Genomic DNA, 26,319 nt, shown 5'->3' on the forward strand with positions numbered 1-26,319 from the left:
ACATATGAGGAGAAATATGTCTGTCTGAGTCTGACTTGTTTTGTGCAATATTTTCTCCAGTTGCATCCATTTTCCTGCAAATAACATGATTTTGCTGTTGATGGCTGAATAATACCCCATAGTGCACATATGCGGCATTTTTGAAGCCACTCATCTGTGGTTGGGTGTCCAGGCTGATTCCTTAAGTTGAATACTGAGAACAGAGCCACAAAAAACCCAAGTATGCAGGTATCTCTTTCGTACGCTAACTTTGATTCCTTCTAGTAGATTCCCTCAAAAGGTACAGCTGGATCATGTGGTAGTTCTGTTTTTAGTTGTCTGTGGGACCTCCATACTGTTTTTCACATTGGCTGTGCTAATTTACATTCCTATCAATAAAGGGATTCTTTTTCTTGTGAATGAAGGAGAGGTTTACTGAATGTAGAATTCATGGTTGACAGAATATTTTTCAGCACTTGAAAAGTGTATCACTTCTTCTGGTCTCCATGGCTTGAAATAAGAAACCTACTGTCATTCAGATTGGTGTTGCCCTCTAAGTAATATATTTTCTGATTACTTTTAAGATATTTTCTTTGTCTTTAGCTTTGAGAAGCTTAGGTGTTATAGCTAGATGTGGATTTCTTTGGGTTTATCCTGTTTGGGTTTCCTCAGCTTCTAGAATTAGAACCTTTACTACATTACTTTGGTCTGCTTTGCTCATCTGAGGCCTCCAGGGCTCCTGCTGATCCCTGCTGATGCTGCTGTGGGAGTGGAGATAGAATGTGCTTCCCCTGTCTGCAGGCACAAGAAGTGCTTTCTTGCTAACTAGCTGCTGCTTGCTGTGTGTGTGTGTGTAAGGGGGTGCTTCTGGGCAACTTACTGTGGGAGGACGTCCCCTGCTGGTGCCTCTAGGTGAGAAAGAATTCTCTTTCTGCCACAGTTCCAGGCCAGTGCTTTCTGGATGCCTTGGGTCTCTAGATGCAGAAGGGAGACTCTGATCTGTGGGAACAGAGTGCTTTTCCTGGCTGCCATTCGTTCCCTTGGCCCTCCTGCTTTAGTCAACAGGACTCCCTTTCAATCTGCTGGAGCACAGGCACACCTGTGTCACGTCTATCACTAGACTGATGGCCGGGAGGCTTGAGGCACAGGTGGGGTCATGCAGCACCTATGCTGTGACGCTATTCCTGCAGTCAGTCCTCAGGCCTCTAGCCAGTCCACCTTCCTCCACCCACCCAAAAGGGCTCTCCTTAACATTTCCAGGGCGAGTGGTTGTACTCGGTGGGAAGGAGCAGGGAGAGATAAGCGTAACCATCCTGCCAGGACCAGATAGCCACCGACCTTAATTTTTCCCTTCTGTGTGGTTATGGTCCCTACCTAAGAAACAACCAGTTCATTTGTCTGCATTCATTTGACTTCGTTTGTGGACTCCACTTTTTAATAAACACAACATCAACATGGCTCAAAAGAGAAACTATATATAAAAAGTCTACTCAGAGAAGTGCTGCCCCATCCCCATCCTTCCAATTTCATCTCTGTGGGTAAAAATTTCATTAGTTCCTAGTTTACCCTTCCTGCATTGCTTTTTGAAAAATAAGCAGATTCACACTTCCATCTTTCCCCCTTATTTTAGCAGAGGCACATTTCTGCCTAAGAATCTCAGTTAGCAGTTGATAATTCATAGCCCAGCATTTAAAATCTTCATAATCTGGATGTTTCTCTTATCAAAAGTCCTCCGGATGCTTCTCGGATCCCATTTAAACCCTGTCCCTCCATTCCGCTCGCATTCCTCAGTCTGTTGAGTCATTTGGCTGCATTCCCTCTTCAAATTTTATTGATACAGGGTTTTTTTCAGACTTTCCTCATAATTCTTATTCTTCATTCAATCATTTACATATTTGACAGTCAGTATCCAAGAAAAAAAAAAACTCTGTGTATCTTATTGGAATAAATGCACCCTACTAGAGTCTGCTATGAGGTGCATTTCTGTGGGGTGACCCCCTCCCCACCCGTGCAGTCCCGTCCACTCGGGGATGAGCCGTCAGACGATGCCATAACGCCACATTCCAACACGCTGCTTAAGTTCTTAAGATCATCTAGACACGGGGGGGAGTGAGATCTTTTTAATAAAACACTGCCGACAAAACATAAAATGTTAACAATTCTACTTCACCACCCTTTTTAAAATGTCACAAAATACAAATACCACAAATGACAGCACAACACTGTCACAGTTCTGGCAGGCTGCTCTGTTACCTCATACCCAGTTCTCACATGCAGGCAAACATCCCTGGAGTTTTGGCAACTGAGCTCGCTCTCTTCTCACTAGATTCAAACAACCTTCACACCAGCTCTCTCCCAAATACCTCACTGCAGCTTTTGTATCATCTGAACTCGGCAGGCCTCCCTCCAAGCACCCTCCTCCCCTCACAGGCCAGCAATGTCTGCTTCTGGGTACGGGGTAGGGAAACTGGATTGGAAAGCAGGCCTGTGCTGTGAGCTCATTCGCTCACTGATTCACACAGCAAACATTTCTTGAGTATTTACAAAGTAGCGGGCTCTATGAGCCAATGCTTACAAAATGCTTAGCACAGTGTCTGGCATGGAGTAAGTATGCAATAAATATCAGCCATTATTCTAGGCCAGGCAAAGTCACTGGCTAATATCCAACAACCACCAGCGAATTAGCAGATTCTACAATATATTCTATTTATTTTGCCAAAAGCTGGTGTTCTCATTAGATGCCATTAGAAAATCAAAACTGCTTGCCAAGTCTGACCGTTTTAACAAGAGACAATGAAATGACCTATATTCCTCCTGGGAGAGCAGCAGAAATCACAGGCGCCTACAGGTTTTCACGGTGATATTCCTTAGGGAGAATTCTGTGACAGTATATGAATTTCTTATGTTCCAAATGATCTCAAATGAAAACAAAATATAGTGTACTGTTTCTCAGAAGTCCTCTCACACACTGTAGAACTTGGGTAAATAACCTAACCTCCCTGGGCTCAAGTCTAAATCTGGGCTTGCAGGATTCTACCAACACTGAAACATCTCTCAACCAATTTTGGTTTCTTTAAAATAGCACGAACCAGGCCTGATGGCACACGCTGTAATCTTAGCTGTTTGGAAGGCTATGGCCAAAGGATTTCAAGTTCAAGCCCAGCCTGAGCAACTTAGTGAGACCTCATCTCAAAGAAAACAAAAGAAGGGCTGGGGATATCACTTGGTGAGTTCATATTAACATGAGAGGCAGAGCAATCAGAGCACCCGGCAGCCTACCCTGGGGCCAGGAGACTCAGCGTCACCAGGAGGAACCAGAGAGGCAATGCTGAACCTGACCAGCGCAATGTTGGGAAAAGATGAGGCCCTAGCAGGAGCAGAGACTTGGCAGAGGTCTCAGAGGCAGCAGGTGGATCCCAAAGTAGTAGCAGCTCAGTGCTAGGGTATGAGGATGGGAGGTGGGTCTGGAGAGCTTCGAGCCTGACAGGGCTGCAAGCCCAGGGCTGGGAAAGACAGGCCATAAAGATGGGAAAATCTTTTAGGCAGGGGACCAGCAGGGCTCTCTCAAAGCAACAAGAAATCCAGACTCATCGGGGCTGGCACTGAAGGCCAGGAGGCCATCAGAACAGAGGATGGGGCACTGGAGGAAGAGAGAAGGGGCAGTTTTTACATGCTTAGGAAGTGTGGGAAGAGATTGAAGGATAGGGAGGGGGCAGAGCCAGCAGACCTGGAGTTTTCTGGCGTGGGGTGGGGATAAGGAGCCATCTGGTGCAGGCTTCCAGGCGAGGTGATGGTTTGTGTGGAGCACCTGCAACCCTCGATGATGGGGAGCCCTCCAGCTGTGTGACCTCACACAGCCATTCAGCCTGTGTCGCCAGCAGGCTCAGCTGCCTGTGCTCCTGACTCTGGCTGGTTGGCCATACCCTGGCGGGTGCTGCTGACCCTTCTTCCGTATCACCCTCTCCTAACACACTGATTCCACCTTTGAGCCAGGGATTCTTTGAGGCTCTGCTCTACTGTGAACACTTTAACAGATCCTGAGAGCAGGAATAAAACAGGGGCAAACACTGTGAATGCCTACGATAATGTGGCAATGTAAACAGAACAGCTAATTCTACGGGCTGCCTTGAGAGGTCAGTGCTGAGGAGCCATTCTCCTAGGGGAGAATGTCACAAGTGACACAGAAGCAGACTATCCGGAGGGACGTGATCTGCCCAGGGACTGCGAATAACAAGAGTGGTATGTCTCATTCTGCCGAGGGCCAGTGCCATTTCTGAAGCCTTATCTTCTTATGTTTTAAAAAGGTAAATAAATCGCAGCCTCAATGATGGAGGCAAGAAAGAAGCTTTTGAAATGAGCTGTCTAGGTTTAAATCCTACTTCTGCACTTACCAAGCAAGCCATGTGGGCCCCCTAGGGCCCCGGGTTCCCAGCACAAGACAGGAACACCTGCACCTGCTGCAAGCCCGGTGTGTAACTGGCGAGCAGGCACCAGGGAAGTGCTGGCAACAGGTACTGGACAAACGGGAGCCAAAGCCCGTCACACACACTGGTGGGAGAGACTGTTCACAGGCCCCTGATAGGACTTGTCCTGCATGCATAGTAGGGATGCTTGGCTGGGCCTGCAGAGGCCACAGAAGCAGCACAGACAACCAGAAGGTCTCATGGCTGGGCTCCAGCCGGCCCCAGCCCTGGCTGACCAACCTGAACCCAGCCTAGCTGAACTGCCACCTGGCATCCTGAGTGAGTGGCCACAGGCCTGCATGGGATGATAAACACCTGGTGTTTCTGATCTCAGACAATGAAGTCTCCCTCACTCAGCTCCTGCTGTGCCAGCATGGCTGGAGATGCCGGTGAAGCATGCACTGAATAATGGATTTTGAAGAACAGACCAGGACGCCACGTAGAGAGAGAGCTGCAGAAGACAGTGGCAGACCTGGCGCTTAAGGCACTGGAGCGATACCTAGGTCGCCTGCAGGCAGCACAGGAATGGTCAAGTGCCAGCGATGGGGTTTCTGTTTACTCTTGGGGTACCCTACCACTGTGCAGCCATAATGTCCAGTGTGATGGGGAATGGCCACTGCAAATGCACAAGTGCCTCCAGGTGACAGCTGTGCCCAGGGAAGCAGCAGAAGCAGCCACTCAGGATCACGGGCTCCCCGAGTCCTGGCTGGGAGGCAGAGAAACAGCAGCCTGTCAAAAACCATACACACCGATCTTGAGGCTCCGATGCTAAAATGCATCTTGTTTAGACAGAAGAGAAGAATAGAGGAGAAAGACTGGGAAGTCAGTTGCACCTCCGCCTCAGGCCAATCCCCGGCCAGGGACAACCAGCGTCCCCCACTACCATCTTTCTGAAGAATTCCAATTGGCTCTTGGGTTCTAGAGAGAGGGACAAGAACCTAGTCCTCCAAAGAAGCCTGAGGCCAAAGAGAAAGCAAGCACGTGACCTATAAGAATAGGCTCCAGGATCCTCACCAGTGCTTCTCAGTGGAGCCTGTGAACCAACATGTCAGCATACTGTGCATGCTCTGGCACTAGGCCTCGACCTGGACTAAGGCCCTTGAGAGAGGACCTGCAGTCTCTAGCCAGCACTGCATGTGCTATGGGGCACCCAAAGGTATTCTACACAAGGGCTCTGCCCCAGCACTGCTGACATTTGTGCTGCAGATTCCTTATTGCAAGGGTCTTACTAGAAGCCACAGCACCCTTCCCCGAGTCAGGATAACCAAAGCTGTCTGCAGGTTGCTGATGTCTTCTGGGTGAGAGCTACTGTTCTGTATGGAGGAGAAGCAAGACAGTCTTTTAAAGCACATTTCTTAGAAATACAACAATGGACGATCTCAATAAGGGGAAAGGGAGCCTGTGAGCTATCTTTAGCCCCTAAAACCATGATATCCCCCACCTGCAGTGGGCATAGTGCTGGTGGACAGGGCTTCCTCAGAGGGGCATGTCAAGTCCTCCTTGAGAAGGAAATCTGCAACTTGAAGAGGACACAGGCAATCTCTTATCAGTACCTCTAGGGGCTAGGTCCCTGAAGATCCCTGACATGAAGGTCCCCGTGTGGCTACAGATGGAGCCATTTGTAGGACAGCCCACTGTGACTGGGAAGGGTGGGCCCACTGAGTAGCAGCCCAGGCTGGTGAGAACAGGGTCAGGGAGCTGAGGCTCAGATGAGATGAGCCTCTTGGAAATGTTAAGGACTCAAAAGAAAACACTTTTAAAATTGGATTAGGAGCAACAGGAACAAGAAGGAACAGGCCCATATTGGGGTGAAAGGTGTCCAGTTAACAGGAGATGGAGAGAGAGAACTACTAAACTCCCATTTGCTATCAAGGAGAACAATCTTCAGACTGAAAAGGGTGAATCAAACACTGATATGAGGGAATTGAAACTCAAGGCGAGGAAGAAATTGTGAGAGAACATCTAGTCACACTAAACGAATTCAAATCTCCTGATCCAGATGACTCACGTCTCTGCTCAGAATTCACTCACAGAAGAGACTGGCTTGCTGTAGGCACCCTGGAGGATTCAGAGAAAATGGGAAGATGCCCAAGACAAGACCATGTCCAATTTAGCAAAAGGGAGAGAAGACAGATTTTTGCGAACTGCAGATTGGTGAGCCATACGTGGACCCCTGAGAGAAGTCTATGATCTGGGTTTGCAGAAGGGTACCCCACAGCCTGCCCAGCCCCAGCTGAGGGGCAGAGTCAAGCCAGACCCCTTTCCCACCGTCTGGGGAACAGATACAAATTGCTAGGGACATGGCAAAGGCCCGGGCCTGGGCCCCAAAACACCAGCCACACCCAGGATAGGGAGAGGTGGCTTCCCGGCAGGACACCCAGAGGGCAGCCCACAGAAGCCAGTCCTGAGAGAGACAGCACTGGCAGACACGCTGTAAGAAGCCTCAGGTGGTGCTGCTGGGGGGCAGTTCCTCACCAAGAGAATAACAGACCCACCTGGCTCCATCAAAACAGCAAATCAGAACACAAGGAGAATTACAGGACTGCTTTCCAGGAGGAATGCCTGAGAGAACTGGGCTAAGGGCCTAAGGAGAAGGGAAGGAAGAAGATGCGGCTCTCTGTGTGTACATCTTGCCATGTACACACAGGCAAGGCAGCAGGTGTGCCGCACGTGGCTCTCTGACAACAGCTAGAACTGCAGGGCAGGAGCAGAGCCTACAGTCACCCCCATTTGGGAAGGCCGGTTTAACTCAATGTAAAGGTCCATTAGGCCTGTCCACTGACGGGATGGACTGCATTAGGAGGAAGAGGAAGGAAGAATACTGAATATCCATATACATCCCCATAGGGCAGGCCTGGTACATAGTATCTCATTTATCTGCAGCAGCAGTCCAACAAGGTACTTTCTATTGTGCCCTAGGAGTGAGGGGTCTGGGCTCAGAATAGCTACCTATCCCACCCAGGCCAGTCAGCAGCTGCAACAGGCGAGGAGTCTAATCCAACTGTAGATACGGATGGTATCTACAGTTCTTAGTCACTGGCAAAACCAACACCAGCTTGGGGAGAGAAAAGAAAACAGCTTGTACGGGTAAGTGCTCCTTCACATGGGAGAGTCTGACAACCATCAGGATAAACTGGATTTCCAAAAGCAGGGATATGATCATTTAGTAACAAATAAGTACAACTTTACAATACTGTTTTCTCACCTACCAAACTGGCAAACTTGAAACAGAATGAAAATAGAGTAGGGGGGAGTTTTTAAGCTTATCACAAAATATATACAAATTTTAAAAAGCAAAATGCCTGAGATATTCCAGAGGTAGAAGCGTGGCTGGAGACTAGGAGTTGGACCGGCCTGGGCAACACAATAAGACCACATCTCAATACACATATACATATGCACACACACATACATACATACAATACATATACATATACAGTGGTATCTTGGTTCATGAACTTAACTATTTTCATGATTCTGGTCACAAACCAAATTGGATGAGAACTGAATCAAATTCAATGGTTAAGTTTAAAGCAGACCTTAAAAAAATAAAAAAATAAAAAAATAAATAAAGCAGACCTTATGGAGAAAATTGATTCGGTTCTCATACAATTCGGTTTGCAGCCAGAATCATGGAAAGAATTAAGTCCATGAATCAAGGTATGGCTTACTACCATGCCATATGTATTGTACATACAATTTTAAATGCTAAAAACAATACTTATAAAGTTAAAAAAAACAGATCTATAATAAATATAATAATGGCTAAAAAAATCACATAAATACGTTTATAGTAAATATTCCAATTAGCAATTAATATCCATATTACACAACAAAGACCTATAAATCAGTTAGAAAATGACAAACAGCCTAATAGGAAAACAGTCAAGTGACATGAAAAGGAGGCAATTGTAAAAATAAGAAATACAGGTGACCAAAGAACTTACAAAAAGATGCTTAGCTACATTAATTGTTAAAATGCAATCTTTCTTAAGGTGGAGAAATGCTGTGATAGTACAGGTGTAGGCTAAGGAACTCCAAAATCCTTTTTGAGGTTTACATTTTTGAAGGGAAATTTGGTGTATTCATTAAAATTATTTGTGGAAGACAGAGAATCATCCTAAGTGCTTATCAACAGGAAAATGCCTAAGTAAGTACTGTTAATCCCTCTCACGTCGTCAAAAGGAACAAGGTAAACTGACGTTCAGAGAGGTCCGATGTGCAGAGTTTGCCAAGATGTATAATGATGTGTAAGTTAAACAAACGTGGCAATATAAGGCATGCCCCCGTGTGTCCCAGCAGTCTACACCTGAGTTACTCCAGGGGGAAGTCCAAAGTGGCAGGTCAAGAAGGGCACTGCAAGCAAGTGCTGAGACGCACAGCCACACCTGGCATGCTTTCCCAGTGTTCCAGCTTTACAGCTATAATTAATTTAAGAAATGAACAGGAAAATACTAACATGGAGAATCAGGGGAGACCAGCACTGTCATATCCCAGCAGTGTGCCGAGTGGGAGCTGCTACAGCACCCACTGTACCACAACCACTGGGCAACCAAAACCTTAGGATGGATAAGAATTATGGCGCAGTCATTGTAAGACTAAGTATAATCTAAGAAAACAAGTTCAGGCAGCTATAAGGATGGCCAAAATGGCATTTTTTTCCTAATACAAAAAGCCTGAAGCAATGTAGTATAATGATGAGTGATTGGAGCTTGATGGCACATTCCTAACAAGGAACAGCGCATGGCTAATTCAGTCAAGGTAGCTCTGATGCAGCAAGAAGGCTCACACAGTAGACTGAGCTTTTAAAAGGATGCTAAATGGCATGCATGGTTATGAACCCATAATTGCAAATACGGTAATATTACAAATGTTTTCCTGGCAGATGCAGGTCTGGGCAGGAGTATACTAAGGTAAACAATGGTCACTTCTCTAAGTAGGGCTGATTGAGATAACTTCATTTTATTCTTTGGCTTATCTGCATTTTTGTTTTCCCCCTACTGTTAACATATATTATTAAGAAATAAGTACAAACAATTAAAAAGAAGCAATGCTGCTCCATAGCTGGATAAGTTCCAAGCAGACAGCTGATTAAATCCCATGACAAAAAGTACCAAAGCAGAGTCTTTCTGGGTCAGGAAGCTGGGATCCCCTGCTGGCACCAATTGCACTCAGTTAAGTTCTGAGAAGAGCCTCTATTTATGCCCATCCACCCAAACCTGGGCTCTTTCACTGGCTGGTTCAAGCTGCAGTGTGGCCCAACTATAGAGCTGCCTAAGTTGGCAGGTGCCTACCAGGTGCTCAGCAGTACACTGGGGACAGAAAAGAAAATTAGGATTAGCTGCCTAATCCACGGTGCCCCTGCTAGAAGCAGCAGCAGGGAGTGGTCAGAAGAGGCTTTGGAGTAGCCAATGCTTGTTGGTGACCTCGATGCTGACAGCAAGTTGCTGGAGAGCATGCAGGTGAAGCCAGATGGAATCTCAGCTCTGTCCTGATGCATGGAAAGCCACTGATAATCTCTGGAGGAAGCTCTCTTCCATTAGTGGAGGCCTGGTCATGGACGGAGGGTCCAGGAAAAAGGGCATCAGTGGAGTGGTCACAGTTTCTGTTCAAGTGAGAGATTAGTAATGAGCTGCCATTGTGCAGGGAGGACAAAAGCAGCACAAGAGACATTAGCTCAATGGTCACAGTGGGGGAGGGGTGATAGGAACACCCTTTTTATAACCAGACCCCATAAAGGCCAAACGCTAATACAGAATGCCCTTCTCGGCATCCCAGGACCTCTGCAAGCTGGGAAAGTACATGGGGGGGCCCCCTGAGCAAGTGGAGCTGACCAAGGTGCAAGGGAGGAGCTGAGAAAGGAAGAAAAGGAAAAAGCCTTGGAGTAGCTATTTAATTAAAAGTATTTGTTTAACTGCGTCTTCTCCAGCAGGGATAGGTGTAACCAGCACACATGACGGACAGGCACTTCTGGCTCTTCAACCCGTAAGTACCTATTTAGGAGACTTAATGTGCCGGGGGGGAAAAACCAACACACAATAACCCTGGAGCAGGCAGCACTGCATATTAATGCAGCTGCTGCCAGGAATGGCGCAGAAACCACTTCAGGAGGAGATACTGATTGGGCCTGGGCTTAAAAGGACCCTAGCAACAATAATGGAGGGAATGACATAAATCAGCTGCAGTGAACCTCAACTCAACTGTGAGATTAGCCCTTGGCCTTGCATGACAATCTCCCCTCTCCTAACAAGGTATCTATCTGGCTTTCCCTGCAGAATTTACCTGCACTTCTCTGGACCAGGTTTGATGCAATGAAAGAAGAGAAAAAAGGAATAAAGAGTTTTGAGTGAAGTCACTGGCATGAAAAAAACCTGTCCCAGAGATTTAATGTGGATGAACCAACTACAATTTGCTGACTCTCTGAACCCTGGCTTATGCCAAAAACACACATACCCACCCCTTAATTGTGGGAAAAGACATTTCTGAGGAAATCAGAGGAATTAATGCCAAATCTCTGAGGTAAGCTAATGCTACCATAGTTATGTAGGAAAATGCTCACACATTTTATAGATGCATATTGAAATATGTAGGGAAAAACATCATGATCACTGGGATTTGCTTTAAAGTATTTAAGTAAAGAACAAAAGAAAAGCATAGGGCAAATGTGTCAAAACTGTTCAGTCTGGGGGAAAGGGAGAAGTTTGTGCGATAATGTACTATGTATTCTTCTAACAGGCAATCCCACTGTACCCCATCCCAGCAGAGAGTCAAACAGCCTCTGAGTAGCTGGCCCAGTGTGATGCACTGGTGAGTAGTCAATACCCTGAGTCTAGCTCACCAGGGACTGTGGTAAGCAAATTCAGACTGCTTTCTGTCATCCCAAATCACCCAGATGACATCTGCTGCATCTCTCCAAGTTAGTTTCCTTATCTACAAAACAGGGAAGATATTCTTACCTCAGGTTTGGGGCTGTAACAAATTCTGTGATGCACTCAAACATATGGGGCACTTTTGGAACAAGGAATGAAGCAAATTTTCACCCAGCTTGGAGCTCACTATGCAGTACCTTCCTAGTGCCCTGCAGCCAGGTAGAGTTGCTTGACTAGTGCTTTGCATGTGGGGCACACTTAATAAATATTAGCCTCCAGGTGCTAAGAAAACAAGCTTGGAGACAAAGAGGTATGATTCATTAGAAATAATGTATTAACTCATTTAATTTTCAAAGCTACTCTAGGACCTCAGAGCTGCTACTATACCTATTTTACAGAAGCAGGTTCTGAAAAACCTGATTAAATCTTGGACCTGGGGTTTAATAAGCTGCAAAACCTCAGGCGGTTTCTTAACCCTTCTGAATGTCCTTGTTTTCATTTGTGCTAAATCCTCCCCACTCCCATCACTAACCCTGATGTAACGTAATAGGGTACCTCACAGAAAGGAGGTGTGAAGCCAGTTCAAGGGGTCCCCGGCTCAGACATCTACTCAGAGAAGCCTGGCTGCTAAGAAAGGCCTAGGAAAGCTGCAAAGGTGCAAGACATTTTGATTTCTGCCCCCTAACTCTGCAGTTACTATGGCAGAAATAAGATGATTTCTGCAGATATGAGATGAGACCGTGAGGTTAGGAAACAGATCTTTAGCAAACACACTAGAAGCAATACAAAGAGTGAGGCGGGGAAGGTTGGGGTGGTGGAGGGGGTGATGGCAGCCATGGTGGTGGAGGTGATAGCAGTTGCAGTGACTGCTTGGGTGGGAGCAGTAGTGAGGAGAATGGTGGTGGTGAAGGTTGCAGAGGTGGAGGTGATGGTGGTGATGGTAGAGATGGTGGGTCATGGAGTTGATGCTGGAGGTGGGGTACATAGAGGAGATGAAGGTAATGGTAGATGATGTGGTGGTGGTGGAGGCGATGGAGTGGTGGAGGTGCAGGTGGTGCAGGAGCTGGAGCGGGGCTGGTAGAGGTGGAGGAAGTAGAGGTTTAACACAGATGGTGGAGAAGGGAGAGGTGTTGGAGGTGGTAAGGTAAAGGTGGGGTGGAAATCTTTTGAGTGCTTACTGAATGCTGGTACTGCATTAGATGAACGCTTAGTGTGAGCTACTTCAGTTCTCACAGTTACCCAAAGAAGTACATCCCTTGTACAGATGAAGAAATAAAGTTGGGAAGCCTAAATACTTGGTTGATGTCATGATGGTTGGTAATTAAGGTGGGAAACCAAGATCCAAAGCACCTAACTCCAGAGCCTGCGATCTTAACCACTCTCTTCTCACTGTAGTGGAAAACTTCAGGGCTACTGGATAGAGAGGTGAGGATATGCTTGCTTCAGCAGCACATATACTAAAATTGGACAGAGAGGTGAAGAACTAGAGTCCTTGCTGTATGACCACCTAGTTGTCTGACCTCCACGGACAGTCAGAACAATAGTGATTACACTGTTATGACTGGCTGGCAGCAGTAAGGGCAGCTACCATTTACACAGGATATACAATAGACCAGGCTATCGGCTTCATCCTTTATTATGCAAAGTGGTAATGTAACTGTAGTGCCCTCCTTGTGAAGATGCAGACCCCCGTGGCTCAGTGGCTTGAAGTTACTTGATCATGCCTGTGAAGCAAGTCAGGAGTGAAACCATAATACAAATGAAGGCTGCTCTAGATATGAAAACCCAATGCTCACCACTCTACCAAGAAAATCTCAGCTCTTACCTGCCTTGGAGCCATTTCTTACATGTGAAGACAAATGGCTCGGGTCCATGGTTCTCAGTTCCTTCATAGCTGCCCCTCTCTCCAGTTACCCTTATCAAAGAAAGTGGGTCCCGCCACTCAAGTATAGAAAGGCAGTCATACATCTCTAAGCAATATACTATTTCATTCCTCACTTTTAATACATTGAGGAGAATACACAAAAAGAGCCTCTTACAGAGTAACTGGTGGGCAAATGTCTTTCTTAACCCAATCTGGTAAAAACTATCTAGATTCAAAGGTTTTCAAAAGCCCTCCAGTCTTAGGCCAGTCAGCTCAGCAGGTAAACAAGGATCAGGAGGCAGGCTCCTTCCCCAGGCAAATTTCTTGCTGTAGCGTTTTCAGGTCACTGGTGCCCACTGCCTCCTCTGCCTTCCCATGCTCTGGTAGCTTCTCTAAGTGCAGGTGGCTCACACTGGGAGTCCTTGCTGTTCTTCGTCTCTTGCCTCCTTGATGGCGGGCCAGGTTCCGAATCACTAGTGTCTGCTCTGGGCCTCCCTCATGAAGTGGAAGTGCCTACTAGCCATGTCTGAGTGGCCGGCCATCACCCATTCTTGCATAAGACATACGGCTCACTCATTTTGAGTCTGGGAATCTCCTCTACCTCCTGAGCCAGACCAGGACTCCTCTGAGCAGCCTCTCCAGGTGCTGGCGGCTGTTCCACGGCATCCCCTCCTCTGACTTTGGACAAGTCTTTCACTGAGTTCCCCCTCCAAGGAGCAGTAAGAATGCTCCTCCCATCAATATGCTTGTGTCACTCCCCTTAAACTGTCATCCCCATTCTGTGCTCTCTTTGATGAAACTTTTTGGAAGAATGTCCCACATTTGTTTCCTCCACATCCCTGCATTCCCGGCTGACCCTAACCCTACAAAGCCAGCTCTGGCCTCCTCTGTGTCCCTGAAAGGCTCCCTGGGAAGAGCTCTCATGTCCTTCGCCAAACATGGAGGAGGTTTGCTCTTAGTCCGGCAGGCACCAAGAGGCACGACTGACGGCATTCATCGTGCGGCTCTTCTTCCTGAGTGGATCTGGGGAGGCAGCATGGCATGCAGGAAGGAGCAAACCTGGGGGCTCCACAGATCAGACTCCATTTACTAGCTGCATGGCTCCTGGCAGCTTGTTCTGCCCAATTCCAAGTTTCTTCATTTGTAAAACACAGGTAATATAATCTACCTTGCAGGGTTGCTGCCATGATTAGTGATAATTTTACATGAAGGGGCCCAGCACACAGCGTTGGTTCATAGATTCCAAGGGACTGTGTTGTTGTCAGGGTTTACAAGGGAAAAGATTTCATACAGGACACATAATTTATAGGATTATTTTATAATAGTGACCCAAAGAGTCAAACACAAAAGAGTGCAGGAAATCTGTCCACACACTAGCAACCCAAAGAATCCAGCTGAGGGCCTGGATCCCACAACAATGTCCTGCATGAGTCCAACTGGAGGCCAAGAGCCCACAACAATGTCTCATTCAGGCCTGTTTCACAGATCTGCACTGGGAAGGCCCAAAGGTCAATAGTGGAAACTAGAAAGTCTGTACCAGCAGGATGAAGAATCTGTGTCAGAAGGCTGAGGGATCTGCACTGCAGCCAGGAAGCAATGCTCAAGGTAAGGACCAGAGCTCACCTGAAGAGAACCACGGCTATCCCCAGTGACAGTGAGGACCTGAGCTCCTCTGATGCTGAGAACAGCTGAGTTCATATCAGGAAAGCCAGTGCAACAAGCTTCTCCAGGAAAATCAACAGCACCATCTTCCCCTCTGCAGCTAGGGAGTGATGCTCAAAGTCAGGACCAGAGCTCTCCAAAGTGAACCGCAGCCATTCTCAGCAACAACAAGGTCCCGAGCTCCTCTGATGGTAACAGCCAAGTTCATCAGGAAAGCCGGCATGACAAGCTCCTCCAGGAAAACCAACAGCACCATCTCTTCCTCTCCATTCTCCTTTTTATGTTGTTGGCAACAATCCTCAGGTGGCTCTCCACACCCAGCACCACACTAATTTGGTTCAGCTGGGGGTTAAAAGTTGACCACCAGTTGTCAATCCACCACAGACTGTCACCTTGTGGGACACAGAACTCCCTTGCCCAATGCTTCTCCATCATCTGCTGCCCATCTCTGCCTCCAATGCTGACCACCTTCCCCGAGTGTTGTGGCTCATGTGAAACCTTTTCTTTCTCTTAATGGCACCATTATTCTCCTGGGCATCTAAAAGCAAATCTTTCCCAGCTTTCAGAACTCCCAACATCATCTTCAATGAAGACCATGCTTGTCAGCCAGTCGGTTGGAGCCACCCAGCTCATACCACCCACTGCCACCCTTCACTAGAGCACCAGGCTGAAGTGGAGCTCCATCCAGAAGCCCCAGCTTCCCACATCCTGCCCCTCAGGCTGGCCTGGGTATCCTGCTTATTCTCTAAACACAGCTTCTGCCAAGAAGTCTCTTTGGTAAGCCTCCCTCCTCCCCTCCTAGAACCCACCACATCACTGTTTCCTGCTTCCAGATACATACTTTCCTCTCCTTCTTCCTGCAAACATTTACTGAGCACCTACTCCATGCCAGACACTATCCCAGCCCTTCGTGATGAATCATCTCCTTTGAGTCAGCTTAGCAAGGACTCTGTGCTCACAGACCTTCCCCGCCAGGAACAAGAGACAGCCACAGATGCTACGAAGCGCGAGGCAGCATGGTATGTGCTAGATCTCTGACAGGGTGCCAGTCCCAGAGGAGGACAGGAGGGAGGGCAGTGATTCTGCTGATTCCAAGAGAGGCAGGCCAACTGAGGTACAGCTCCACACCCCGTCCCCATCCTGTACCCAGCACTGGCCTCACAGTACAGTTGTGCAGTGTTCTAGTGACTTTTCTAAGGTGAGACATGTAGAACTGCACCAGTGGGAAGCTGGGGCACTCAGAATTAAAGGAACTCAGAGAAGATGGGGCCCCAGGGGACAGGGCCTACACTATTCTGGCTGCACGTCTTTGGATAAGGTCTGTCACCTTTCCTGGCTTACTGTTTTCCAGTTACAGTGAGGAAGAAAGGCCTAGTTATGGCTGGAACTAATGCTTCAGGGCCTATGGCTTTGGGGGAAAGGCTCAAGCAGAGTCCCAGAGAATAGCAAGGGAGGTGCAAAGCAGCAGAGAGGGTGGTCCTGCTGGTCTGCCCGCTGGGCTGCACCCCTCTGCTTATGGAGTCTGACACTGGCTGACAGGCTAGAGCACAGCCCTAAGTGAATCCTCACCAGCTGAGCACACCTGTAATTGTCACCCTAGCCCATGAGGCCCCTTCCTGTCACCACTCCTCCCAGGTCACCATTATCCAGCCTCTAACACCAAAGATCTGTTCCACTGTCCACAGAAGCGATTCCATCTCTGCCCCTTTTGCCTAACAGTACATTGGTGGGAGTCACGGACAGCACAGCCTGCAGTCAGAGACTGCTCACTCTTGTGTGCACCTGAGAGGGGCAGTGTGGGAGGATGACGTTCTGGGGAAAAGGTGTGATCCAAGAAGAACACACACATGTCCATGTTTCTTTCTTTCTCCGGGATTCAGTCTTTGAAGCTAGCTCTGAGAATCCCCTCTCCAGCGTGCAGATGGCAGGTCTGGAAAGAGTTCGATGAGGTCTTTTATAGAAGTAGCAGGTGCTCTGGTCACAGGAGGCAGCACACAGGCACTCCCTCCTTTGGTGTCCTAATCCTCACATCTCCTTTCTCTTCCAAAGCAGAGAGGTCTCATGAGGCAGGAACCACCAGTGTCTGAACCATCTCTGCACCTAGTAGTTGGCAGGCTTAAATCAATGTGGAATGAATGAGTGGTTATGCATTTACTGAAGAAGGGAGGATGGAAACAGCATTAAAGAGAACTGAATGCTTATGCCAATCCTCTGGCAGTTGCTATAAACAAATTATCACTAATCCCAAAACAGTTGGCAGTTTAGTCTTAAAATCCCCACTTCAAAGATAAGGAAACTGAGGCTGGAGTACACAAACAGCATGCTCAGAGTCTCAAGGCTGTCCCATTATTGTGCCAGAAGTCAAGTGCAGTCTGCCAGGCCTCAAAGGACACTGCTCCCCACCACCTAACTCGGCTCCATGGCTGACCACAGAAGGCAAGGTCTTGGCCACCCAGAGCAGTCAGCTCCACAGGCTATCAGGGTCCACCTCAGAGTCACTTCCTGCCAGAAGACAGTAAGAGGCACTGGTTCTGAAGGGCTCACCCTTGGCTTAGGAGAGCTGACCCAGGCATGATGTGTGTAGATCCCACTCCTCGTTCTTTTGCTTTCTCCCAAAAGTCACCAAGTGACAACTGAGCAAAGCTCTGAGGCCAGGTATCCAGTGGGGGAGCAGCTAAGATGGAAAAAGGGTTAGTGATCATGACTTAAGTGTACGCAGGTGAGGGTTTCACCTCGTGGTCCCATGCCTAACTACAAACAAAAAGGCCCTGTTCTCTGTCACCTGTGTGAGAACAGCTGGCTGTGAACAGTACATGGTCCCCTGCTTTGTGAGCCCTGCCTGACCAGGGCTGGGGAGTTGGGGAGGGCTCCTGGCATTAGAGGAAAGCCTGATGCAGCCCAGAGATGAGGCTTCCCACCCCAGAGAGCAGGTGATGTGGTACATGCATACACACATGGACAACACACACTGATCCAAAATCGAGACGCTGAAACACAACCCCCAATACTGCTGCTGGACACAAGGGAATGGGGCCAGCCCTTGAGGGGCACCCAGCAACTGCCAGGCATTTACAGACACTGCTTCCTTTAAACTGCCCACTGACCTGCAGAAAGCATGAGTTTCTCCCAACAGAGATGTGAGGAGACACGGTGATGGCAAAGGACAGCAACACAGAGTATGTGGAGCCCCAGGGCTCTGGTGCCCAAGCCCCTTGGCCTGAACAACACTGCTGCCCTCACTCTGTGACAGCATGTCCAGGGCCCGCCCTCTGCTGCCAGGAGACCCTCACAGCCCAGCATCCTCAGCACCTCACTGCTCTCCATGGTGAGAGGGAGGAAATCACTTCGCTTAGACCTTGCTGTGTGGGCATGAGGAACAATTACTCAGAAAGATTATAAAGTATAGCAGCCCTACATAATATACTTTCCACACCCAAGAATAACTGTCTGGGGAAGAAAACAGTGGTACAAAAGGGTCAAGATGTCATGTTTTCCTTGAACTGGATGCTGGGTTCTGTGCAGACTTCTTGCTGCCTGTCACAGTAAGTGAGGGAAACCAAATCCTACAGGTGAAGGGCGGTGGCGTTCCAGCCAGCCTGGACACACCGCAACTTTCCCTTCCCCACCTGCCCTCCTCACCCTGCGATATTTCGGGTAGTCAAGGGTGGTGTGGCAGCCGATGAAACTCCCCCCTCACAGCTTTCCATTGTAGGTTTCTAAACTTAAAAGGAAATGGGGAAAAAAAGAAAAGGAAAGTAGTATGATGATTGGAAGGTCCTGGAGCTGCGTGCACAGAAGCTGGAAATGTCAAGGTCTGAGAGTACTCAACAAATGAAAGCTCAATTGTATAAAAGCAACAGCTAATAAAAAAGATTGTTGGATGCCATGTTTTCCATCTTCCCAGCCATTACAGGGATAAAATTATCCATGGGAAAGATCGAAAACCTTTTTCAAAACTAATACAATTAAGCGTTATTATTCTGCTGCTTTTCTCCCTCTTTCCCTGTCTCCCCTGTAATCCGCACTATCTCCCGCACCAATCTCCATTTCCTGGGATGTGGAGGTGCTTTCCTTTTTTTTTTATTCTCACTAGCAAAATGCTGTGTTTAAGAGTCAGAACGGAGATCATGTTTTTGCACCTCTTTCTGGAAGCATCTAATAACTGCTCACAAGTATGTACAAGAACCTGCCATTTTTTTTTTCAAAGCTCATATCTGCATATGTAAGGAGCCCGGACTCCCCTCTACCAGGAGTGGGGAGGAGCAGATGATACAGAAGGGCTCAGCCACAAGAATTTCTTCTCCTTCAGCAAAGCAGAGGATTGCATTTAAGGAGGAGAACTGAAGTAGAGCTGAGAGTGACAAGGGGAAAAGAGATTTTACAGGAGGAAAAATACTGCGAGGCTATTGCCCTTCCATCCCAAACAGACACATGTACACATGCTTCTAGCAGCCAAACCCAGAGACAGAATCACAGGAGAAGCACAGCGGGAAACCAAAGCACTGCACATACAACCTAAAAAAAAAAATCTGTGCCTAGGAACATATGGGCAACTGTGATAATTAGAGCTGTGGATGGTGGTTTTTTTTTTTGTTTTTTTTTTTTTACCCTTTTCCAGGATCTCAAATCACAATCCTTATTACAAGCTACAGTCAGACCTGTGCATGAAGCTGACCTGACAAACACTGGCTTGTTAAGAGCTACTCTGTGAGCCTGGCAGCTCCTGAGACTGCAGGGTGGCACAGTGAGTGCTTCAGGGTCACGCACATCTGATCTGGCCCTCCCTGCACGCCCCTTGGAGGTGGACCAGCGGTACTGGTGGGGCAGGGTACAACCTCCTACCCATCCCCACTGCCTGGAAATCCAGAAAGCCACATTTCTGCCAGGCGCCACTGTGGCACACCATGGGAGAAAACCCCTGTGGAAATCAAGCCCCTCAAGCAAACTGTCAGTTTCAAAGCTCCAAACCGTGACAAATGATTCGCGAAGATCTGCCTGCAATACGCGATGGCTCAGGTTGCTTGGCACGCCGTCTCAGGCAAGAAAAAGAACAGTTTTTTTTTAACCTCCCAACCATCCCCTTCTATGTTTTAAGCCGTTTCTTTCGAAAAACCTGTCATGATCAACAAATTAAATCCCCCCAAAGTAAGCAAATTAGCAGATGAATTTTCAGTGGTCGCTGTGGGCATCTAAGCAAAGGCATGATGATGTGTCTTTAAATCTCATTCATTTCAAAGGCTTATTCTTAGAAAAGCAGTGAGTGTGTAGCAGTAGTGCACTTTGATCTTCCTGACTCCCAGGAGAAAATCAATAATACAACTTTAATGTATTTGTATAGCAAGACTTCACGTTATTATTATTTTTACCCAGTGCAGCTTAACTAAAGTGAAAAAGGTAAACTAGGTCTCAGCACCGCCCTGTGGTGAAAGGGAATTTTTTTCTAAAACTGAACTATAGCAGAGCCAGCCACATTCAACAAAAACCGGACCAATTAAAAACCAATTATCTCTGTGAATGCAACTTGTTGAAAGGCTGAGTCTGCGGTGCTTGCTGTGGAATGCAGGAGGGTGGGCCCACAAGGTGACTGGCACCCGGGTGAGTGCTTCCTGGGCCTGCAGCCTGCTCCCTGCTCCCTGTCATGCTGGAGTGGGACCAGCCACAGAGGAGTCTTACCTTCCTCTCAATGCGCCCCAGCTGCTCCTGGTAGAAGGTGTCACGGCGTCTGAGTTCTGCCTCTCTGCTCTCCAGCTCCCTGGCCTAGTGGGAAGAGAACAAAGCCCGTGTTAGCCAGCAGCAATGGTGCTGAACGGGTGCTGCAAGGAGACGGTGACTGACATTTCTGCTCGCAACAACACTCACAATGAGAAGAGTCACAATAATGAACCGAAGAACCTGGGTTATGGCAGATTGTTCACATGTACTATGTTGGATTTTCACAACAACCCTTCAAGGTGGATAATTATTAAAACCATTTTGTAGACAATAATCACTAACATTTATTGAACGCTTACTATCTGCCTCCCACAGATTATTCCTTAGGCTCCCTCCAACACCTCTAAAGGCAGGGAGATTATTATGATCCCTCACTATGGACTTGAGGCAGACACAATGGAGGGGCTAAGGAACTGTCTGACAGTGCACAGCTATTCAGAAAGGAGCTGGCTTTGAACCTGGGTCGAGGCAGGCAGTGCCTGGTGGAGGAGCAGTGCTGCTGGAACCACACCACCAGGAAGTCCGTGGCACAGTCTCTCGCTCAGGAGTTGTGAGGGGAGGGATGCTTGCACAGAATCGTACAGTAAGGGGTGCTGTTTCCTTAGCCCTGATGGGAATGGAGGAATACATGGCAGAGGGCCCTCCCTTGAGTTCATAGTGAGGATGAGGGCTGAGCTACCCCAGATGAGTAAGCTGGTGCAGGCTGACTGGGCTTGAAGCAGCCCCACCTCAACTAGCTAGGAGACCCTGAGACATTTCCTTTGCTCCAGAGGAAATCACACCCAGCCTCCTCGGGCATGATGTATGAAACTGGAGCAGAAGCATTCTACCTGCCTCTCCCTCTCTGAGGGTAAAAGAGATCTCAACAGGCAGGGATCTGACAGGTCCACAAAGGTCACTGGCATCACAGCACAGCAGGCACATGTGTCCACTTGTTGGATACCAATGTCACTATCTCTGGGGCCTTTCCAGGACCAGGCCCCAAATCCTGCCATCTCCACCCTCTGTGCAAAGCTGCAGCAGCACTGGGCCCGAGGACAGCCCTGATTCTTGTGGAGAGAAATCACACACTCACTCACCTTCTGAATCCTCCTGGGGTTCAGTGTGCCTGAGGACACTCTAGGCTCCTACTGTCACCCATGTTTCTGAAAGCCTGTAACTCCTTGGCAATGATACTTCTGTTGGCATGAAACCTTCTGAAAGCATCTTTAAGGTAGTCAGTAATGGGAGCTGACCACATAGCCCCAGGGATGCCAGGCCAGTGGGGCAGGTGGGACAGCAGGCTGTATACCTCTACCTGAGAGGCCATCACAGACTTCAGGGAGTGCTCTCCTCCTATTTTCCCTCACCTGCAGAGCAGAAAAATGCAGTAACTTGGCTTCCCAGATGCTGTAGAATATTTAAAAATGCCAAGAAGGCTCCTGGAATGCCTCTGGAATGCCAACACTTCAGAAAGCTAAACATAAACAGTGGGACTGAATGCTAGGGTTTCCTCGCAGAATCTTGCAAAGCATGATGCCGAGGCTGCTGTGGCCCGGGAATGCAGGCATGGCTAACCGGTGCAGGCCTCTCAGCAGCCTGGCACTTAACTGTGAATGATCCCTGGTGCCATCCAAGGAGAAGCTCGTCCGATACAATTAAGCAGCCAGTACTGAGTATCTCTGAGGGCTCTGGACCTGCCGTTTCTGGCTAGTAGTCCCAGCCATAAAGGAAGCTGACATGTGGAAGCAAAACCACCACAATGTCCTTCAGCTGCCATTCATAAGGAGCCGTGGAAGACGAGGATGAGGAAGCTGATCCACGCATCTACCCGCATCCACCTGACACTCTTTGACGCTTCCTCTGGACAGAGGCTCCCAGGATGCTCAGCCCAGAGCTTCCAGGCTATCTGGGTCAGCAGCAGGATGCAGAACTGAAGTACCCAGCAAAGATGCCTGCTCTTCAGCACCTCTGAGTCCAGAGAGATCACTCAGACACACAGGAACACTGAGAGCCTCAAGGCCTCCTTTCTACTCATGCCACCAGAATACGATCAGGCAGGGATTAGATAGGAGTGTGTGAGCTGCCTAGACAGGGGTGAGCCTGCCCTTCTCCGTGGAAACTCTGATCTGTACCCCATGCGAACTTCTCCGCTTTGGTCGCAAGTGAGCCAGCGAGGTGGCCAGCCCATGGCCTATGCTTCTGTGTGACCCACCTCTGCCTCCCTGCTCCATTCGTTTCTGAGATTTGTAATGAAATGCTTGTGACTAAAGACGGACAGGAGGTAGCCCAGGAAGAAGGCTTGCAGGAAGTGAATGTGAAGCAGATGCCTGGGGTTCAGTGCCCAGCAAAGGGCAGGCACTCACTGATGCAGGGCTGAGGGAGAACAGTGGACAAAGCACAGCCACTCTACAAAGCCACTCCACAGCCCATGCCTGCTTCCTGCCCGCATGAGCTCTCTGTATGACACTGGGATTGAGGGCCACAGGCAGGCTGCAGGGACTGACTCAGATATTTATCAGCATGTTACAAGTGTCCACCATGTGACAGGCATCATTGTAAAGGGATATAGGCGCATCAGCGAAACCAGAGAGAAGTCTCTGCTCTTACAGAGCTTAGATCCCAGTGGGAGAGGCAAATGTGTGTGCAGATAAATAAGACAATTTCAGAGAGCGATATGTGCTGGGGAGACCAAAAGACAGAATAACTCATGAGGTAGCAGGTTATTATTTTGTCTAAGGAGATTTCCAAGAAAATCTTTCTCCAAGAAAATTAAGTATGTTGTGTCTAATACAAAGGCAAACTATCAGCACCGTGAAGATCATGCAGTGGAGGACAGCCTTTGACTGAAGCTGGAGGAACCTTCAGTGATTTCAGTCAAGGACCTCCTCCAGTCAAGACAGCACAGCGAGTTCGCACTTTGATGCATCTAGCTGCTCCAAACACAGAGCGACGACAGGGAGGAGCACACCACCAAAAGACAGGGACAGGTTCAAAAACAAGATGAAAGCGTCTGACACAGAACAGAGATGCAAAGCAGTAGGCAGAGCTGAAGCCACAGGCCTGCTGGTCCCTGGACCTGGAGCAGGCACACGCAGCCAGGACCTCTCTTTATACTGTGGGGCCTGAAGAAACCACTCTCCACAGAGGTGGGACCAGGCCAGGTGGGCCTCCTGCCATGCAGGGCCCTCTTAGGGGAAGAAGCTGACACAAAGCTCTTGAAGAGCCCCACCTAGGCTTGTGGCCTTGTGTGCTTAAACCTAGCCAGCCAAGAGGCCAGAGATCCAACCCCAGACCACGAGTAGACCTAGCACCCTGCTGACCCTGTCCCCAGGCGTGGCAGTGTCCCCAGGACCACAAAGAGACAGACTTTAGAAAGCACAATCCGACCCAGCCCACCCTGAGTGAACATGTCCACAGCTAGAAAAAAGCCACAGAGGATGAACATGCGATGCAGAAAGTGAGGGGAAACAAACCAACAGATGAAAATCAGCCTTTCCACTCAAGACGAGCCTGAGAACCAAATCTCCAATGTGCGGAGAAACTTAACTAGAAAGACTACCAGTAAAATCAGCAACCGAGATGGGAACTCACTCCACATGAAACTGATTTTATGGGACAATGACAAAGGATTCTGAAAACTTTGTACTGTGTAAAAATTTAAACATGAGGCAGAAGAATACAATAAAACCCCAGATGGCCACCACCAACCTTCAACACTCCGGTGCCAAGAAGCCCATTCGCCTCCACCCTCCACCTCTCCTGCCAGCAGCCCTCAGATCGTTTCATCTGTGCAGACCTCCACAGACTGCTCTAAAGATAAGGGTACCCTCTTAAGCACAACCACAGTGCCACTGCACATTTTTTAAAATTAGCATTAACTACTTAACATCATCAACTATCCAGCCAGTATTACAATTTCCAACTGATGAAGGACTTTAAATATGCTTATTTGAGTTGCTCAAAAAGATAAAGGAGTAAGTTCTGATTTATAGAAAAAGGGATTATAAACTTGGAACAGACATACCTTCAGTCAAGGACCTCCTCCAGTCAAAACATAAATATAAATTAAAAGTCTTTCAAAATAAAATGAACAAAGCAAACCTTAAGCTGAGGGCAGTAGGGAGACATTAGCGAAGTGAACAGGATACAGCACAAAGATGTGAGCCAGGAGTGAGCGAGGAAGACAAAGGCAAGGAGGAAGGGAGAGCTGCGGCTGCACAGGCAGGCCGACCACCAGCACCTGTCCCAGCTCACCTCAAGGGAAGGGCACAGAAGAGAAAAGCGGGAGGGCGGAAGTCCGAGCAAGGCAAGTTAAAGACAGCAGGAAGGGCAGAGGGAAGACCAGCAGGGAGGGAGAAAAGGAGACCGGCGGGGGTGGGGGGGGGATATAAAGAATTGGAGAAGAGAAGGTAGTAAACAGAAATATGGATAAAATCCCAGCTATAGTCAGGTACCACAATAAACACGTGACAGGCAGCCTCTAACACGTCCTCAACAATCCCCACTCCTGGCACTCTGGTCCAGGGTAACCCCGCCCCTCCAGTGTGGGATGGACCTGGTAATGACCACTAATGAACAATATGGTGGGATATCACTTCTCAGATTTGATTTTAAAGACAGTAATTTCTGTCCCACTCACACTCTTTTCCTGTCTCTGCTTGATCACAGTGATGAAGCAGCTTCTGCTTTCTGGGCTGCCCTATGGAGATACCCACATGGTAATGAACTGAGGGCGCCCACGGGCCAACAGCCAGTGAGGAACTCAGCTCTGTGGAAATTGGCTCCTGCCAGCAGGCGCAAGTGAGCTTGGAAGAGGGTCCTCCCCTGAGAGCCTTCAGATGTGCCGCCAGCCCTGGCAGACACTAACTGCAGCACTGTGACAGGCCCTGAGGCAAGGCCCCTGACTTGGCCCTCCCCAAACCCCTGACCCACTGGCTCCAGGAGATAATAACTGCTTATTGATTTGAGCCAATTAATTTTCTAATTGTTACTTAGCAATAGATAATGAATATAAAATTTAAACTGATTAAAGGGAAAAGATGATCACTTTGGATAAAAGAAAAAAACTGCACTACATTATATGGTATTTACAAAAGACCCCCCCCTCCATACTAACAGTCTTACAGAACAACAACCAAAAATCCTTCACTGGACATAAAGATATACTGCACCGGCTGGGGATTTAGCTCAGCAGCAAAGTGCCTGCCTGGCAAGCGCAAGGTCATGAGTTCGGTTCCCGGTACCAGAGAAAAACAAAAAACAAACAACCAAAAAAAAGATATACTGCACTGTCTACTGTTGTACATACATACCAAAAAAAGGACAATAATGACCTGCCATAGAGAAAGAAAATAATAGAAGTGGACCACTAATGACCCAGATGTTGGCATTAACATATAGGATTAAGTAATGGCAATTAATGTGTGAAAGACCCTAGCTAGCATGCGAAGTGGGGCGGGGGGGATTTCTACAGAGTGATGGGAACTATCTGGTCTCCATTATTCATGATGAAAAATAAGCTATTAATCTTATTGAGGGTTCCTTAGATGTCATGAGTCAACTTCTCCTTTGTTACTTTCAAGATCTTTTCTTTGATTTTGCCTTTCAACAGTTTAATTACAATGTACTTAGGTATGGATTTCTTTCACACTTTGTGCATAACCCTATCTATGTATAGTACTTTGCCTAGATTTTCAGGAATATTTAGGAACTTTTCAAAGACTCCTATAGACGTCTCATTCCCTAGCCATTCTTTCTATGCTTTCCAGTTTCCCTATTGTTTTCCTAA

The 26,319-nt window shown here is 48.0% G+C and overlaps 1 protein-coding gene across 5 annotated transcripts in view; it reads right to left on the reverse strand.

Moving 5' to 3' along the window:
• Chchd6 (coiled-coil-helix-coiled-coil-helix domain containing 6) overlaps positions 1 to 26,319 on the reverse strand; it is a 239,743-nt gene that overhangs the window by 91,800 nt on the left and 121,624 nt on the right. For all 5 annotated transcript variants that reach the window (XM_013515549.1, XM_005387259.2, XM_013515552.1 and 2 more), the window contains exon 5: positions 20,511 to 20,594. In XM_013515549.1, the coding sequence (XP_013371003.1) occupies positions 20,511 to 20,594 (84 nt within the window). The remainder of the gene's footprint in view (positions 1 to 20,510; positions 20,595 to 26,319) is intronic.

The sequence above is a fragment of the Chinchilla lanigera genome, unplaced genomic scaffold, assembly GCF_000276665.1.
Source record: "Chinchilla lanigera isolate Chin_1 unplaced genomic scaffold, ChiLan1.0 scaffold00028, whole genome shotgun sequence".
In the NCBI taxonomy this organism is placed as follows: Eukaryota; Metazoa; Chordata; class Mammalia; order Rodentia; family Chinchillidae; genus Chinchilla; species Chinchilla lanigera.